Here is an 18,343-nt window from a genome sequence, read left to right as displayed (position 1 = left end):
TGGCCACACAGGCCAAACCTAACTTGGTGTAGGAGGCAGCTACAGAACCGTGTGAACGCTAGGAGCAGGGGATGCATGCGGGGGGCTCCTTGGGGACTAGCTCCCACATGTTACCACTCAGGTGAGGCCTCCAGCTTTAGTTTTCCAGCACTTGGAAACCAGAAAAGCACACTTCCAATCCCCGCAAAGTCCTCGAGTCCTCCCTGGGTCCGCTCCACAAGGCTGACCCTGCATACACTGCAAAGTGCTCCACGTGGTAGCTGTCATGGGGGCTGCCTCGTAAGACAGGAAGTATGGCGGAAATCAGAATAGAAACATCCCTGAAAACCTCCTCCAAAGGTGTCACCCTGAGCTGATGTGCTATCTGCTGACAAGCCCAGCATGGCATTTCCCCGAGTGATGGACCGGATCTGGCTAAGCACCAGGTGATGTTAGAGGCCGGGGCTGGGGAAAGAAAAATCCCCCGCTCCGCCCCCTTTAAAGACCAAGCCACACACAGGGTGGTGAGATGCTTAGTTAGTGGGGCCTTGGTGGGTCTTACTGGATGGCAGTCTCACCACCCTTCCCACAAGCCTCCCTCCCAGGCCCACACTCACAGGATGAGAGCCTGGGCACGATCACCTTCACCCTTTCTGTGGCCAAATGAACACAGTTGATTTCCAGTATGCTAAATGAGCTCATGGTGAGGGTCCCCTCTGCTGTCTCACCCACTTCTCCATTTTTTTTTTTTTTTTTTTTTTTTTTGAGACGGAGTCTGGCTCTGTCTCCTGGGCTGGAGTGCAGTGGCCGGATCTCAGCTCACTGCAAGCTCCGCCTCCCGGGTTTACGCCATTCTCCTGCCTCAGCCTCCGGAGTAGCTGGGACTACAGGCGCCCGCCACCTCGCCAGGCTAGTTTTTTGTATTTTTTAGTAGAGACGGGGTTTCACCGGGTTAGCCAGGATGGTCTCGATCTCCTGACCTCGTGATCCGCCCGTCTCGGCCTCCCAAAGTGCTGGGATTACAGGCTTGAGCCACCGCGCCCGGCCCTTCTCCACTCTTAAGAAATGGCTTAAGGTTCCTGCTAACAGTGCTAAGTGAAGATACCGGCGACAACCACACTACTGACGACAGCAGGCTCCAGGCAGGCCCCTGGCACAGGGGAGGAAGAGCGCTGTCCTACAGCTCATGTGAAGTCTCTGCTCTTCACTTGGCGCTGACCTCAGAGGGGAAGGAGGAGATCTGTCTCTGAAGTACCAGGAAGTTGGTGCCAACAAACCAAACTTGGTGGAGAGTGGAGACAGGGGCTGGGCTCAGTCCTTCTCCCAGATTTCAGCATTTATTAGGGCCACAACTTGAATGGGTGAGGCTGGCATTTGTACATCTGGGCACAGGCTGGGCCTGTGCCAGTATGTGAGGGGGAGCTCTGGTTTGTCCCAGCCTTGAGCGTGCAACACGTGCACCCATAGGAGGGTGTGTTTTCAGGTTTGTCAGCATGGGCAGCCAGAGTCGACGACAAACATCTGCAGGAGAGAGATGCTGCCAAGGGGAGAAGGAACGTTGAAGGTGTGAGGTGGTGACACGTATTCTCTGAGCTGGAGAGGGAGTGTGGCTGGGGGAAAGCCCTTTCCTCCTTGGAAGGAAATGTCAGCCTCCCCAAGTGAAGGGGAGGCCAGAGTTCCAGAACTTTGTGGGCCCACAGGCTCATGGGCAATATAATGGGGTCCTCTAATCCGTGTCCTTCGGAGGAATCACTTGACTGAACTGCTGGCATCTGCGGCTGCCGTTCTGAGATGCAGCATCGGACGATCCCTGATCAGCTGCCGGCAAGGGGCTGCCAGCAAGGGGTCACAGCCAGGGAATTCAACGGCCTGTTATCCCTGCTCCCTTCTTGGGCTCAGCAGGTTAGAGTGAGCTGATGGTCCCACCATTGGACTCTATGAGGAAAGCAGCTTCATCGGTCCCACGCCTGGCTCCAGGGTCTGTGGCCAGCGCCCAGGAACTGGGTTTCTGTCTCAGAGACACTGTTCAATACTCATTAACCTTATGAGGGACACGTCGTTGACCTCTACCCAGGTCTCCGCATCTTCCCCCAAAAGTTGAAAACATAACGAAGTTACCATCTGTATGGCATTCCGACGTTCTCAGATGAAAGACGGCAGGTACAGTGTACGAGAACCACTGCCGCCTTAACCAAGAGCTGCCTCCTCAACCAGTTGCCCCTGCGCTTGATAGGACGCCCTGTCAATGTGTTAACTGTCGTGTATTTCCCCCTTTGGCCTCTGCATTAGGCTGCTCCTTTGAAAATCAAGTGGCTGGCGGGGCGTGGTGGCTCATGCCTGTAATCCCAGCACTTTGGGAGACCGAGGCAGGCAGATCACCTGAGGTCAGGAGTTCGAGACCAGCCTGGCCGACATGGTAAAATCCCATCTCTACTAAAAAAAAAAACAAAAAACAAAAATTAGCAGGCATAGTGGCATGCACCTGCAATCCCTTGTGGCTGAGGCAGGAGAATTGCTTTAACCCAAAGGTGGAGGTTGCAGTGAGCTGAGATTGTACCACTGCACTCCAGCTTGGGCAACAAGAGTGAAACTCTGTCTCAAAAGAAAAAGAAAAAAAGAAAACCAAGTGGCCAAGGCTTCTGGCACCAGGAAACAGCTTCAGGCTTTTGATCTTCAGTGGCCAGGCCTGTGTATCGGAGCAGGCTCTAACTTCAGCTGGGCTTGACAGCAGGAACAGCCTTGGAGGACCACGCACAGCTACCCAAGGACCTCCCTTGTGCTCCTGGGGGAGATGGGGGCACCTGGCAAGGCCCATTCTGTGTAGCAACGTGGGCACGAGCCCCTCTGAGGATGCTGACGAGCTCCCCCACCACCCTCTTCCCATTCATATCCATGCTCCATCCTTTCCCCGAAACGTCCTCCCATTTCCCCTCCCCAGTCTCATGACTGAGCAGAGGGCCACTGTTTCCAACAAGGTGGATGCCAGGGGATCTGCATGGCCTAGCTGTGGAAGGACTACATCTTTCTGAACAGAAATCCAGAAGCACTAGATAGGAGATGGTGATGGCTTTTAAGGAAATCCGAGATTAGGAAGAAATGGTGGAAGACGTGTCTCAGAGCAACTAGAGAGACAGCCCAGTCACGGTGGGGCCATGCACAGATGTCTGAGTCCCTCATTTTGACCCCTGGCCATTGTGAGGTGCTGTGGGTAGCCCAAGAGAAGCCCCAGAGGCATCTGTTCCCCTGAATGGAGGCATCCCTGGAAGTCAGCAGAAAAGAGATGCCTGGGTGGAGCCAGCTCGCACAAGACAGCCTCCGAATTGGTGAGGAGCCAGGACAAGAAGGACCACAGGGAGAAGATGGCCTGCCGTGGGGTTTCTCTTGTGGCCCATGCATCCATGAAGGATGCCGTGCCCTTGGGGAGGAGATGCTGGAACCTCCTTGATGCTTCCTGAATACCCCAGAGGGGTCACCCTCCAATCCATGACACAAGCAGCAGTCCAGGAAACCTACCCAAGCATTTTCGCCATCCTCCTACCCTGAGGAAGACACAGTGTAGGGGCTCCAAGCAGGAAAGCCTTCCCAGCCCTGAGGGGCTTGGCAGGTGGTCCCCAGCCTGCTCCCAGAGCCAGCAGAGAACTCACCCCTGTGGCTGTCAGTCAGGTCCTTGAGGGAGTTCTGAATCCTCTGATGGGAAATGGTGTCAACAGCCAGGCCAACATTCTGGGGCCCAGAGGTAGATGTTAAAATGGTGTGTCTGGGACACGACATGAGGCCCTGGCAGCTCCCTGGGCTCTGATCTAGGACAACATAGCTCTGCTTTCCTCCCACACAAAGCTGAACTGCATCTGGAAAAGCTGAAGTCTGCATGGTGGGGTTTGTGTTCCCAAGTACTTAAGAAGATGTGTTTAAAGGGCCACAGTTCTCATCCTTCCTGCCCACTCTGCCTCTGGAGACAACAGACTTGTTCCACAGCACGAAGGGCAGGCCGCAGTCACATCCTAGGAGAACCGGGAGGTAGTGGGGGAAGCAGCTCTTTGCAGAATAGAGCGAGACCTGGTGGCTGCGTCTCCAGTACCGCCTCCCACTCCCACGAGGACACAGGGACACTCATTACAGCAGTCACAAGTGGCTCTTCTGGACTCCACGGCCCCTGCCTGCCTCAGACGTTCATTTGTTTTTCTGAGTGTAATTCTTTCCCCTGCTCATCCAAGATGGTGTGCGACTGCAGCTCTGTGCCAGGAGGAGGCAAGTGGCTCATTACACCAGACATGGAGCTGCGAGCTCCGGGAGGGAAAGGGGCAGGAGCGTGGCAGGCTGGCACATGTGTGGGGTATTTATAGCAGAGCTGAGTGCGGTTTGGCTTGGCAGACAACTGCTAAACACAGTCGTTGAACAGGTTCTTAGGAGAGCTCCCACTTTCCATGCAGAGGAACATCTGCCCGCCGAGGTGAGGGAAGCGGGGGGCCTGGCACCTCCTGGGGCTGAGAGATTGTCAGCGGGAAGCAGGGGGTTGGGGGAGTCCTATACGACAGCCCCTCCGGGCTTCAAAACACTCTGTTCCATCTCAAATCACCTTCTCCAAGGGTTCTCAAGAGAGTTTGGATGTGCTAAAATGTGTAGAACAAGATGATGATATATAACACTTTTACGACCTTAAGCTAAGTCACCATCCGCCCACCAGAGCTACTTATGCATCACGTGGCGCTCCTCCCCGCAGGCAGGGACCAAGCAAAGGCAAATGATCATGACTGTCCACCAGCAAGCCAGCCGGGGGCTCAACGGGGGCACTCACAACACAAAACTGAGGGTTGTGGGAACGTAAAAGCATGCCCTGCTGTTCCCAAGTGGATACTAGGTAAGGGGCCAAACAAGTGGCTTGAAGAGACTCAAGAGACTGGGATGTGTCTGCAAGGATATTAACCAGGCTTCAAAGTCTGGGTTTCACCAGAGAGGAGCAGGCAGCAGAGGCTGAGTCAGAAAGTGCCAAAAACAGGCTCATCCATCCCGGGGGCTTCCCATCTCCCTGAGGCTGGGAGCAAGGAAATTCCTTCTTGGTGTGATACTCAGATCCACAGGTGGCGGTGTGTGGTTGTTCTGTATTTTCCTACACATGGGATAGAGCCTGAGTCCAGCACCTTCTAAACAAACAAGACAACAGGTGGCTGGGTGTGGGGTGGCTCATACCTGTAACCTCAGCACTTTGGGAGGCCAAAGCAGAAGGATCACTTGAGCCTAAGAGTTCAAGACCAGCCTGGACAACATAGGAAGACCCCTCGACCTCTACACAAAATTTAAAAATCAGCCAGGCGTGGCTGTGCGTGCCTGCAGTGGCAGCTACTCAGGAGGCTGAGGTGGGAGGATCACTTGAGCCTGGGAGGTGGAGGCTGCAGTGAGCTATGATTGTACCACTGTATTCCAGTCTGGGTGACAGAGAGAGAGATGCTGTCTCTTAAAGAAAAAATGAAAGAAAAAGGCAGTGAGGAAGGAGAAGTACTCACCTGCCGCCGTGCCAAAAGGGCCCCAGAGGGTACAGGGCAGGACTGTGGGCACCCAGGCTGTGGAATGCCTCCCTGACCTCCTGCAGTGAGGGGCACCACAGGTGCATGTCTTCACCTGTCAGGCCAAAGGGGACAGAGAGTTAGAGCGGGGAACGGAGGGCAGGGCGCACCGTTCCCACGAAAGGGGCTGGCCGTTGACCCCTGGCCCAAGGTAACCAGTTTCTGCCTTCTCTGACACCACAGGTATTGCCTGGGGAAATGAAGCAACTGGTGGTTTCCAAGTACTTCTGGAGTTTTGTGAATGTCAATGTTTTCCTGAATGTTCTCTTACCTGGTCTTCAAGGTATGGCTGCACTTGGGACAACTGCTCCCTGATCATCTGGCCATCCACATCAGGCAGTGGTCAGGGTGCTCGGCTGCCCACAGCCAAGTGACACCAAGAGTCCTGTGCCACAGGCCCCGAGCTACAAGGCTCACTGGACACCAGGCTCACATCCTTAGACTCTCTGCGGCAAAGCACCGAGGCCGGCGCTGAGCCCACTGTGGCCTCTGCAGCACTCTTGCTGCTGCAATATTTAGGTGTCCCCGGTCCGCCATCCCTGCTGGGAGCACACCTCGCCTGCCTCCCACAGCCTGGGGCATGTCACCTCGGCAAGTGTGCGCTGTGGGGACCAGCTTCCCCTGACCGATTTAACCAAACATCCATGATAAAGTCTGACCACATCAGCCAGGCGCAGTGGCTCACACCTGTAATCCTAGCACTTTGGGAGGCTGAGGCAGGCAGATGGCCTGAACTCAGGAGTTCGAGACTAGCCTGGGCAACATGGTGAAACCCTGTCTCTACCAAAATACAAAAGAAATTAGCCGGGCATGACGGCATGTGCCTATAGTCCCAGCTATTCAGGAGGCTGAGGCAGGATAATTGCTTGAACTCGGGAGGCGGAGGTTGTAATGAGCTGAGATCGTGCCACTGCACTCCAACACGCCAGCCTGGGCGACAGAGTGAGACTCCGTCTCTCCAAAAACAAACAGAAAAAAAATCTGACCACATCAACAAACAGGAAGAACCTTACATACTCAGGAGATTTTTTTTTCTGTCCGACTACTTAAGGACATTCTTACAAGCAGAAGAGTAGAAACATAAAAAAGAATGTGTCCAGGCATCTTCTCTAAGGATGGCTGCCCAAGACCTCCCACCCCACGTGTTCTCTGCACCGTGAGCTCCCACGCCCCATCCAGGAGCAGAGCCTACGTTTCCACTCTGCTCTCATTCCTCAACATTATCCGACTTAGCAGTTGACTTGCTTCTCCTTCTGTCTCTCCCCAGTACAACAGAGTCCCACAAGGGCAGGGGCCACATCTGTGTTGGTCATCTCTACAGGCCCCATACCTAAAAACGTAGCCAGTGCGTGGAAGAATTAGAATGAATGAACGGAGAGAATCCAAACCAAATCTGACCAAGTAGTACACAGCTAAGAGAGTGCTATGTTCTGAGTGTTTACGTGACTCCAAAGCTCGTATATTGAAATTTAATCCCAAGTGTGATAGCATCAAGAGGTGGGGCCTCTGGGAGGAAAATTAGGTCATGAGAATGGAGCTCTCACAAATGGGGTCAGTGCCCTGATAAAGAAAGGAGGTCTGAGGGAGCTGGTTGCCCCTTTTACCCTTCTGCCACATGAAGAATTGGCCAGAAGACCTCATCTTTGGGGCAGAGAGCAGCTCTCACCAGACGCCAAATTTGCTGGTACCTTGATGTTGGACTTCCCAGCCTCCAGAACTGTAAGCAATAAATTTCCCAGTTTATAAATTACCCAGTCTAAGGTACTTTGTCATAGCAGCTCAAATGGACCAAGACAGGGAGACTGACAACAAGTCCTAAGATGGGCTGGCAGTATCCAGAAGAAAGATGTTAAATTTGACAGCAGGTAGGGCATCAGAATCAAGAACCTGGAAGCTGGGTTAGGGACACATCAGAAGCACATACTTGAGCCTTCACCATTCTAGAGGGTGAGCATCCCACCCTGAGGACCCACTTCAGCACACTCCACTGTGTTCACGAACTAGCCAGGTGTGGAAGATAAAAAGGCAAGTTAGAGGAGACCTGGACCTCAAGGAGCTCATGGTCTAGGAGGAACAGAAGCCAGATCAAGAAATACAAGTGAATGTCTTTATGCAAAAATCAAAGCAGGTAAAAGGTACAGAGCCTTCTCCGAGGGGCAGGTGTTACCTGGGGGTGGTGAGGAGACAAGACAAGGAATATGAAATGTGGAAGGTGGAAGGGGAATGTCTCTTTTCTGACAGACAGAAAAGATGGAGGCAGGGCAGCACAAAGCAGCGTGGCATGTCCAGACGGAGGCAGAACAGGCACAGAGCATGGATGGCTGCAGCGGGGTGGGGACTTCTGCAAGGACCACTGCAAGAATCAGTTTCCTAAGCTCACTGAAAAGTGCTGGCAACAGTCCTGCCCAGCTGCAGCGCTGGCAGACGGCAGGATGGCGGACAGAGGGTCTCTGAAACCTGCCCAAGGACATTTCTTCGGCAGGGTCGAGTGTCTCTCTTTGGAAATGTATACGGGTTGAGACTTACCAAACAAGTAATTAGACTCTCGGAGGAGGAAAAACTTTCTTGTTTGTTTTTTTTTCCTCTCTTGGGCAACTTAACAAGTAAAGAGTGGTAATGATACCCCTTACTCGCCTCACAAACGAGCTGGGAAGAATGAAGTCTGCAAAACACAATGAGACTCCACTGGAAAGACAGACTGTTCACCAGGGCCTTCGGGGGACTGTGCACGTATGTGCATGCACCTGTGGGCGGTCAGGTGAACTTTCCGGGGAGGGGAAGACAATCAACCTCGGGCGAGGCCCCAGGAGGCCCAGGTGGGCTGGAACCTCCTGCCAGCAGCCTCAGACCCAAAGGGGGTAGTGCCTGCCTCCCCTCGAGATCCCCGTCGCAGCCCACACAGGGGCATCTTCTGCTGTGAAACCCCCTGACTCACAGGCAGCAGTGCCCACTCTGCCAGCCTCCCACCGGACACCATCCCTTCTCCCCTCTCCCACCCAGCAACCGCTCCACAGCACAGCACAAGCCAGGCCAAGGTGTCAGGAGCAGCGTCAGAGGAGGGGTCTGGGAGGCCTTGGGACAATTCAGTCCCCATCAGCAGCCCTGGAGGCTGGTGACTTGAGGACAGGAAAATACCACTCCAGAGCCCATAATTAACACTGCTTAGAAGTGGGCCATGCCCTCAGCTTTTCCTGAGCTCTGTTTCTCCCCATGAGGGCTTTCTGGAGAGCTGACACAGAGGAAACTCAGACGCCAGGCTGCCAGGCTCCAGCTCCCCAACTCAGTTCCTCCAGGCTCAGAACAGTCATTTTAGGTGATGCCCAGGGGAGCACCAGAGCACTGTGTCTTTTAAAATGCCAGCATGGGCCGGGCATGGTGGCTCATGCCTGTAATCCCAGCACTTTGGGAGGCCAAGGTGGGTGGATCACCTAAGGTCAGGAGTTAGAGACCAGCCTGGTCAGCATGGTGAAACCCTGTCTCTACTAAAAGTACAAAAAAAAAAAAAAAAAATTAGACGGACGTGGTGGTGGGTGCCTGTAATCCCAGTTACTTAGGAGGCTGAGGCAGGAGAATTGCTTGAACCCGGAGGCGAAGGTTGCAGTGAACTGAGATTGTGCCACTGCACTCTAGCCTGGGCAACAGAGTGAGATTCCGTATCACAAAAAAAAAAAAAAAAAAAAAAAAAAGCCAGTGTGAACAGCCCAAAGCCTCTGGGCTCTGTGTGGAGGCTGTGCTTCTGCAGGCGTCCCTTTAGGTTACTCTTCTGAGATGGAACTGACGCTTGGGGGTGTGGGGGGAGACAGAGGAAGAAAACTGTCAGGCCTAAAATAAAAGTGACTTTTCCATCTGTGTCGTGGAAGAAGCTGTTAATTCACTACCGTTCTCCTGGCACCCCTTACATGGAATTGGAAATCCATGCACATCTCAAGAACCTCTTCGGCCACTGGAAGTGCCAGCCTCAGCTCCAAGACCATGCTCCTGACCCACTTCTGGGCCTCCCTCGTGCCCCCCCATTCTCATCCTGGGCCTTAGGGCTTTGGCAGCAGGAGATGGAGTCTGCAGGCTCTGTTCTTATTCTCCCCAACTCCCAAATCAAACAGTGAATGAGCTTTGGTGGGTGGCTGTACTGGGAGGGCCAAGCAGCACCATCTGCCTGAGTTCTCGTTCTCTGAACCCGAGATCCCATAGGAGGAGGGGAGGTCCCCATCAGCCTTAATGGCAAGGGGCCAGGAGGCTGGTTCCTAAAGGAGAGCAAGCTACCCACTCCACTGAGTCTGATCCTAACTGGAGTACAGGGCTCACAATGTTTACGCGAGGCTTAAAATCCAATTCTTTCGTATCCTCCCCGATCTAATCACTTATCTTCCTGCAGCACTTTTGTACTTAAATTTAAACTTGTTTCAATATTGCCAGCTTTAGTCAATTAGCTTTAGCTTTAGTCATTTCAACTGTGCATTCACTCAGCAAATGGCAAGCAAACACCAGGTGCCATTCTAAATGCCGGGGACCCAGCGGTGAACAGAACAAGCAGCCCTGCTCTCAGGGTGCTGGCGTTGGGTGGGGGACACGCAACACACACACGCAAGATACATACACACAATGATGCTCGGTGGCATCCGTGGCTTGGAGGAAGGGTAGTCAGGGGACGCTGGAGCACCAAGTGACTTGGGGAGCCTGGCAGAGACCTGAGGCCAGGGAGCACTGCTGTCTTCTAGGTTGAGCAAGGAGCCCAGGGTGCTGCAGTGGGTGCAAGGCCCAGGGGCTGGGGGTGAGTATGGAGAGGCGGGTGGGGGCGAGAGAGAGGCAGATCAGCCGGCCTGGAAGACTAGAGCAAGGACCAGGGATGAAGGGAAGCCACAGGACTTGAAAACAGGGAGTGTCATAACCAAAGGGAGCCAGGTCCTCAACAACAACAACAAAACAACAAAATCCTGTATCCCCAAACTACGGCATGTGCACTTCTCATTTTAAAAACATGCACATTTTGTTGCTCCTGATGACAGCGTACGCGCAGGATGCAAGCAGACTGGCGTTCTCCCAAAGACTGACGCTGCCTCTCCCTGTGAAAACCGTGTGTCTAGGGAGACTGAGAAATGCTGACCATTTGCTGTTCCTGGTCTCTCTTTCACTGGCTCTTTTCTAGACTTGTACCCACATTCTTTTGGAACCTTCTTTCTGTTTCTTCTGTACTCTGCAGCCAGCTCCGAGGGTGCCTTCATTTTCCTGTTTCTCCCCACTCACTCTGAGCCCAAGGCCTTTTCTGTGGTGCCGTGAACAACCTCCGTACCTTGCTGTAACCAACTCTGCGCCTGCCAACACCATCTCTATAGGCCCCTGGCCTGCTTATTTCATAGGAATGTATACAGGGCGGGTGATGCCATCCCCAGGGCACCTCTCCTTTCCCCCTGCCCTTCCGTAACTCACACCACTGCCTGGTGTCACCTAATACCAGCAAGCACTCGAGGCCCCCGGTGTGTGGGACACAGCGACACTGTGCCAAACCACAGAATCACTCATATCTGCTAGAATAAGGTTTGGCTACAAACAACAAAAAGGACCAAAATCAAAAAACAAAAACAAAAACAAAAGAAAAAACCCCACCTGGCCTTCAAAAAGCTAGAATTTTATTCTTTGACAAAAAAGAAGTCTGCAGGTAGGCAGGTCACAGCCGGTACAGATACCCCACTGTACCTACAGGATCTCAGGAGCCCATCTTTCCGCTGTGCTGTTCTTAGCATGTGCCTCTCATGCTCAAGGTCACATCATGGTCCAGCACGGCTGGTCGAGGCCCAGCTGTTACGCCTCAGCTCCAGGCAATAGCCTTCTCACTTGGCCACCTAAGCATGCATTCTTGCTTGTTTTTAAGGATACAGAGCTCCCTCAGCATGACTCAGGAAGGTAGTAGTAGCAAACCACCCTCCCAAGTTTGGAAAGCAAAGGTTGAGACTGATTTAGACTTAACCTAAGAGTTTTCCAGTGATGTCTACGAATGAATGATCTACCAGATTCTCTCCCAGTTTGAATTTTTGGGTTTTGTTTTTATTTTTGTTTGGAGATGGAGTCTTGCTCTGTCGCCTAGGCTGCAGTGCAGTGGCTTCATGTCGGCTCACTGCAACCTCTGCCTCCCAGGTTCAAGCAGTTCTCCTGCCTTAGCTTCCCAAGTAGCTGGGACTACAGGTGCACATCACCACACTTGGCTAATTTTTTGGTATTTTTAGTAGAGACGGGGTTTCACCACGTTGGCCAGGCTGGTCCCGAACTCTTGACCTCAGGTAATCCACCTGCCTCGGCCTCCTAAAGTGCTAGGATTACAGGCGGGTGCCATTGTGCCCCAACAGCCCCAGTTTGGATTTTTGAACTGGAGGGTTTTGGAATATGCCTGATCTCTGGAATAATATGAAACAGAGAAATCGAATGCTAGCAGGGAAGTGGAGCAACAGGAACTTTCTTTTTTTTTTCTGAGACGGAATCTCGCTCTGTCTCCCAGGCTGAAGTGCAGTGGCACGATCTTGGCTCACTGCAAGCTCCGCCTCCCAGAGCCACAGGAACTTTCACTCATTGCTGGTAAGAATGTAAAATGTAAGTTTTGGAAAGTAGTCTGCTTGCTTCTTACAAAGCTAAACAGACTCAGCGGGGTGCAGTGGCTCACACCTGTAATCCCAGCACTTTGAGAGGCCAAGGTGGGTGGATTATGAGGTCAGGAGATCGAGACCATCCTGGCTAACACGGTGAAACCTCGCCTCCACTAAATATACAAAAAAATTAGCCGGGCATGGTGGTGGGCGCCTGTAGTCCCAGCTACTTAGGAGGCTGAGGCAGGAGAATGGCAGGAACCCGGGAGGCGAAGCTTGCAGTGAGCCGAGATGGTGCCACTGCACTCCAGCCTGAGCGACAGTGAGACTCCATCTCAAAAAAAAAAAAAAAAAAAAAAAGGCTAAACAGACTCTTACCATACGAACCAGCAATTGTGCTCCTTGGTATTTCCTCAAATAAACTGTAAATTTACGCCTACACAAAAAGCTGTACGTACATGTTTACAGCAGCTTTATCCAAAATTCTCAGAAATTGGAGGCAAACAACGTGGCCTTCAAGAGATGAGCAAATAAACTATGGGGCAACTACATAATAGATTATTATCCAGCAATAAAAAAGGAAGGAGCTATCAAGCCACGAAAAGGCATGGAAAAACCTGAAATGCTTATTGCTGAGTGAAAGCAGCCAATGTGAAAAGACAACATACTGTGTGATTCCAACTACAGGATATGTGAAAAAGGCAAACCTATAGAGACAGTGACAATAGCAGTGCTTGCCGGGAACGTGGGTGGGGCAGCGGGGTGGGAGGCGACCAGACGGGGAAGGAGGATGAACAGGTAGAACTCAGGACATTTTTAGGGCAATGAAGCTATTCCATATGACACATTAAGGAGGAACACATCTATACTATACTGTTTTCTTTTTTTGAGACGGAGTCTCACTCTGTCTCCCAGGCTGGAGTGTAGTGGTGTAATCTCGGCTCTCTACAACCTCTGCCTCTCGAATTCAAGCAATTTTCCTGCCTCAGCCTCCCAAGTAGCTAGGACTACAGGCGTGCACCACCACGCCCAGCTAATTTTTGTACTTTTTTAGTAGACAGGGGGTTTCACCATGTTGTCCAGGCTGGTCTTGAACTCCTGACCTCAGGTGATCCGCCTGCCTTGGCCTCGCAAAGTGCCAAGATTACAGGTGTGAGCCACCACACCCGGTCATTTGTTAAAATCCATAGAACTACACAACACAACCCTAATTTAGGCTATGGACTTCGGTTAATAATGTACTGTTATTGTAACATATACACACACTAACATATGATATGTAAATAATAGAGGAAACTGGTGGGTGGCTGGTTGTGCAGAGTATACAGAAACTCTATTTTCTGATCAAGTTTTTTGTAAGCCCAAAACTGTTCTAAAAAATAAAGGTCATTTTTTAAAAATACAATAACAACAAAAATATTATTTTTGAGACAGAGTCTTGTTTTGTCGCCCAGGATGGAATGCAGTGGTGTGATCTCAGCTCACTGCAACCTCTGCCTCCCAGGTTCAAGCAATTCTCCTGCCTCAACCTCCTGAGTAGCTGGGATTACCAGCGCCCACCACCCCACCTGGCTAAGTTTTTGTATTTTTAGTAGAGACAGGGTTTCCCCATGTTGGCCAGGCTGGTCTCGAACTCCTGACTTCCGGTGATCCACTCACCTCAGCCTCTCAACGTACTGGGATTACAGGTGTGAGCCACCACGCCTGGCCAACAAAAGTATTCTTTAAAAAAATAACAATAGGCCAGGCGCAGTGGCGCAAGCCTGTAATCCCAGCACTTTGGGAGGCCGAGACGGGCGGATCACGAGGTCAGGAGATCGAGACCATTCTGGCTAACACGGTGAAACCCCGTCTCTACTAAAAAATACAAAAATCTAGCCGGGCAAGGTGGAGGGCGCCTGTAGTCCCAGCTACTCGGGAGGCTGAGGCAGGAGAATGGCATAAACCCCGGAGGCGGAGCTTGCAGTGAGCTGAGATCCAGCCACTGCACTCCAGCCTGGGTGACAGAGCGAGACTCCGTCTCAAAAAAAAACAACGGCAGAAGGAGACAGGTCTCCACACACACTGTCTTGGGCAGCACAGCAGACCCAGCACTGGAAGGGATGATGGTGGTTGCTCTCATCTCAATCAAGAACCCAGCTGAGAGCCTAACACAGTGGTTCTCAGACTTGTCTGCACATTTGTTTGTTTGTTTTTTTTTTTTTGAGTCACAGTCTTGCTCTGTTGCCCAGGCTGGAGTGCAAAGGCACAATCACAGCTCACTGCAGCCTCAACCTCCTGGGCTCAAGCCATTCTCCTGCCTCAGCCTCCAGAGTAGCTGGGACTACAGGCACACACCACTATGCTCAGATTTTTTTTTTTTTTTTTTTTTTTAGTAGAGACGAGATTTCACTATGTTGCCCAGACTGGCCTGGAACTCTGAACTCAAGCAATCTTCCCGCCTTGTCCTCCCCGAGTGCTGGGATTACAGGTGTGAGCCACCACACCCGGCCTGTTTGCACACGTTGGAATCACTTAGGGGGAGTCAAAAATTACTGCCACCTGTGCCCTACCCCCAGAAACTGTGGTTTAATTAGTCTGGGGTGTGGACTAGGCTTTGGAATTTTAAAAAATTTCTAAGTGATTCTAATACACAGCCAAGTTTGGGCTCCACGGAGCTAGGGAAAGCCGTGGCCAGCTCCAGAGCAGTACCCAGGGCCACCCTCCCGTGCTCTGGTGGGTGATGAGGGTGGCGGGTGATGAGGGTGGTGGGCGTGGGCAGGAATCCTCAGATGCCAGCCCTGGCTCCCCTCTCGCCACACCTGGGGCCAGCTGCCCATGGCCTACCAACCCAGGGGCTCTCAGTTCTGGATGCCCACTGGAATCAGCATGGGAGGCTTCAAAATGCTCATGCCCAGGCTGTGCCTCAGACTGATCTCAGAGGCAGGGACACAGGCATCATACGTTTTAATGCTCAGCTATAGCTGAAAATTGCCAGGGCCGGAGGCTGAGTACTGGGGGAGCTGCAGACATCCTCCGATCAGTGTCTAGAAGTCCAACATTAAGAAGTGTTGGGCTGGGCACAGTGGCTCACACCTGTAATCCTCACAAGTTGGGAGGCCCAGGCAGGCAGATTGCTTGAGCCCAGGGGTTTGAGACCAACCTGGGTAACACAGTGAGACCCTGTCTCTATAAAAAATACAAACAAATTAGGCGGTCATGGTGGCACGCACCTGTAGTCCCAGCCACTAGGGACGCTGAGGCAGGAGGATCACTTGAGCCCGAGAGGTCGAGGTCATGGCTGCAGTGAGCCCTGATGGCGCCATCACACTCTAGCCTGGGTGACAGAGTGAGACCTTGTCTCAACAACAACGAAAAAGTGCTCTCCAAGTTTAAGTCACTCAAATTTATTTTGCACCTCATTTTAAAAGTGGGGGCTGAGAGTCCTGAGCTAAAGCGGTGGGCAAAGCACCCATTCTTGCCTGGCCACCACTCCTGCAAGAGGTTCGCGCGCTTGGCCAAAGTCCTCAAAACCTGGAGCATATCAGCCCCAGGTCCACATGAGAATCACCTGAGAGCTTTAAAGATTCCTGGTGACAGGTACTGTCCTAAGGGAATGAACTCACCTGGGCCTCACCAGCAACTGATGACGCGGTACCTGAGGGTCCCCTTGTACAGGTGGTCGGATGCAGTGGAGGGGACAGGAGCTGAGTGTGCCACAGGCAGCGAGACTCTGGAGATGCCGGCTAAGCTGGGGTAAAGCATGCATGCCTGTCCCCACAGGGCCAACAGACCCCAAGTCCTGATGTTAGAGGACCAGAGAGCACATCAGAGCTTGGCCAGTACACGCAGCTCCACAGCCAACTGGCCACAGAGGACCAAAGCAGCCATCTGGAAAAGATGCCGCTGTCCACCGGGAGACCAGTGTTTCTGGAGACCCCCCGATTCATTCAGCAAAAACCACCTGGGTCCTACCGTATCCCTGCTCACGTAGCTGCCAGGAACCCAACAGATAAATAAAACTAAAAGCAAAAGAAAACCATGGTCCCCATACTCTGGAGCTCACAACCCATTGGGAGAGCCAGTATTATTCAAAGAACCCACCATCAACTATGACTAAAGCCACAATGAGTGGAAGAGGGAACCAAGCATAGAAGCAAGGGGGCGGCCCACACCCGCAGAGCAGGCCTCCTTGAGAAGGTGATGCTGGAGAAGCCCATAACCCAGAGGAAGAGATGGAGTTAAGAAGAAAGTCAGGCCAGGCTGGGATCACACCTGTAATCCCAGCACTTTGGGAGGCTGAGGCGGGCAGATCACTTGAGGTCAGGAGTTTGAGACAGCCTGGCCAACATGGCGAAAACCTGTCTCTACTAAAAATACAAAAATTAGCCAGGCATGGTGGCATGCGCCTGCAATCCTAGCTACTCAGGAGGCTGAGGCAGGAGAATCACTTGAATCCGGGAGGCAGAGGTTGCAGAGAGCCAAGATTGTGCCACCGCACTCCAGCTTGGGCAACAGAGTGAGACTCTGTCTCAAAAAAAAAAAACAAAACAAGGCCAGGCGCGGTGGCTCATGCCTGTAATCCCAGCACTTTGGGAGGCCAAGGTGGGCAGATATGAGGTCAGGAGATCGAGACCATCCTGGCTAACACAGTGAAACCCCGTCTCTACTAAAAATACAAGAAATTGGCCGGCGTGGGGGTGGGCGCCTGTAGTCCCAGCTACTCGGGAGGCTGAGGCAGGAGAATGGCGTGAACCCGGGAGGCGGAGCATGCAGTGAGCCGAGATTGCGCCACTGCATTCCAGCCTGGGCGACAGAGCAAGACTCTTGTCTCAAAACAAAACAAAACAAACAAATGAACAAACAAAAAAACAAAGGCAAAGTCAGGGGGCTGCTGCAGGGAGGAGGAGAGTGTCCCAGGTGGAGAGGTTGGCACATGCAAAGGCCCTGTGGCAGAAGGAAGATGGAAGAAAAGAAATGCGGGAAGGTTGCAGCACAGATAGTCAGAGAGGGTGAGGTACAATGAGCTGAACAAGGGCTGGCTGACCGCAGAGAAGGCACGCATTGCACGCACAGTAGGAGCGTGGGCAGGCTTTCCAGCCCCCAACTACCTGTAACATGGGACAATAATAGTATCTACTTGTAGGGTTGTTGTGGTGATTAAATGAGATAGGCCCTAGCACAAATTAAGCTCTCTGGAAATGTTATCTATTATTTTCAATTAAACTGCTTTTATTATCATATCCAAGAATAGTATGTTTTTAAAAAACAGAGATTATGGTGCTGAATTACTGTTATCAAATTCTAATTGGAGACTGAAAAGGCTGCACCAAGCACATGACAGCTCTGAGGGAGCTGGGCCCTGGGGTCTCCTGGGTGGTCTTCCAAGTGTTTTCCCGCCCATCTGGGTCTAGACCACATTCTCACAGCACCAGCACGGGGACTGAGCGCAGCTGGCGTGGCAGATCTGGATCCCAGCCCGCCGCTCCAGGCCTGAGGACAATGGGACTAGCCCTGCGGAATCAGGGAGTGAAGGGCACCCGGTATGAGAATGGCATGGGGTCCAGGGCCCAGGCACTCAAGTGCTCCACACATGTGGGTAGCTGCTGCTGCCACTACCACGGAAGACGTGACCTGCAGGTGACAGGGTCATGGGGCCTCCACTCCGGCGACTCTGATGCAGCAGGAAGCTGTCCTGCAAACCACAAGAAAGGCAGATTGGGTGAAGCGAGGACACCTCCTAATAAGATGGGGAAGAACAGAGACTGTCAAGCTGATAGACAGACTAAAGACTGCTTAAATTTCAAAATAATTATTCCGTGTGAAATGTGCCAGACCCTCCCCACCCACTGCCTACAAAGAGTACCTACTGCATAATTCCATTTACATAAAATTCTAGAGAATACAAACTAATCTGTAGTGACAGAAAGTAGATCAGTGGTTTCCTACAGACAAGAGAGATCAATCATGAGGAGGCACGGGGAAACTTTTGGGGGCCATGGAATATATTTACTAGCTCGATTGTGGCAATGGTTTTATAGGCACATATGTAAGTCAAATGTATACATTATACACTTCAAATGTCTGCAGGTTAATGTATTCAGTTACGTCTCAATTAAGTTGTTTTTTTTAAAGGATTAGAAATATGTATTAATTTTGGCCGGGCGCCGTGGCTCAAGCCTGTATGTAATCCCAGCACTTCGGGAGGCCGAGACGGGTGGATCACGAGGTCAGGAGATCGAGACCATCCTG

The 18,343-nt window shown here is 52.1% G+C and overlaps 1 protein-coding gene across 1 annotated transcript in view; it reads right to left on the bottom strand.

Annotated features, from left to right (window-relative positions):
• Window positions 1-18,343, bottom strand: part of FAM178B (family with sequence similarity 178 member B) — a 122,173-nt gene that overhangs the window by 47,798 nt on the left and 56,032 nt on the right. Inside the window, exon 12 of the mRNA XM_023211292.1 lies at window positions 5,481-5,595. Coding sequence (XP_023067060.1) covers window positions 5,481-5,595 — 115 coding nt within the window. The remainder of the gene's footprint in view (window positions 1-5,480; window positions 5,596-18,343) is intronic.

This window comes from Piliocolobus tephrosceles, chromosome 15 (assembly GCF_002776525.5).
Source record: "Piliocolobus tephrosceles isolate RC106 chromosome 15, ASM277652v3, whole genome shotgun sequence".
Taxonomy (NCBI): Eukaryota; Metazoa; Chordata; class Mammalia; order Primates; family Cercopithecidae; genus Piliocolobus; species Piliocolobus tephrosceles.
The sequence above is the reverse complement of the archived record's forward strand: the minus strand, read 5'-3'. Positions and strand labels throughout refer to the sequence as shown.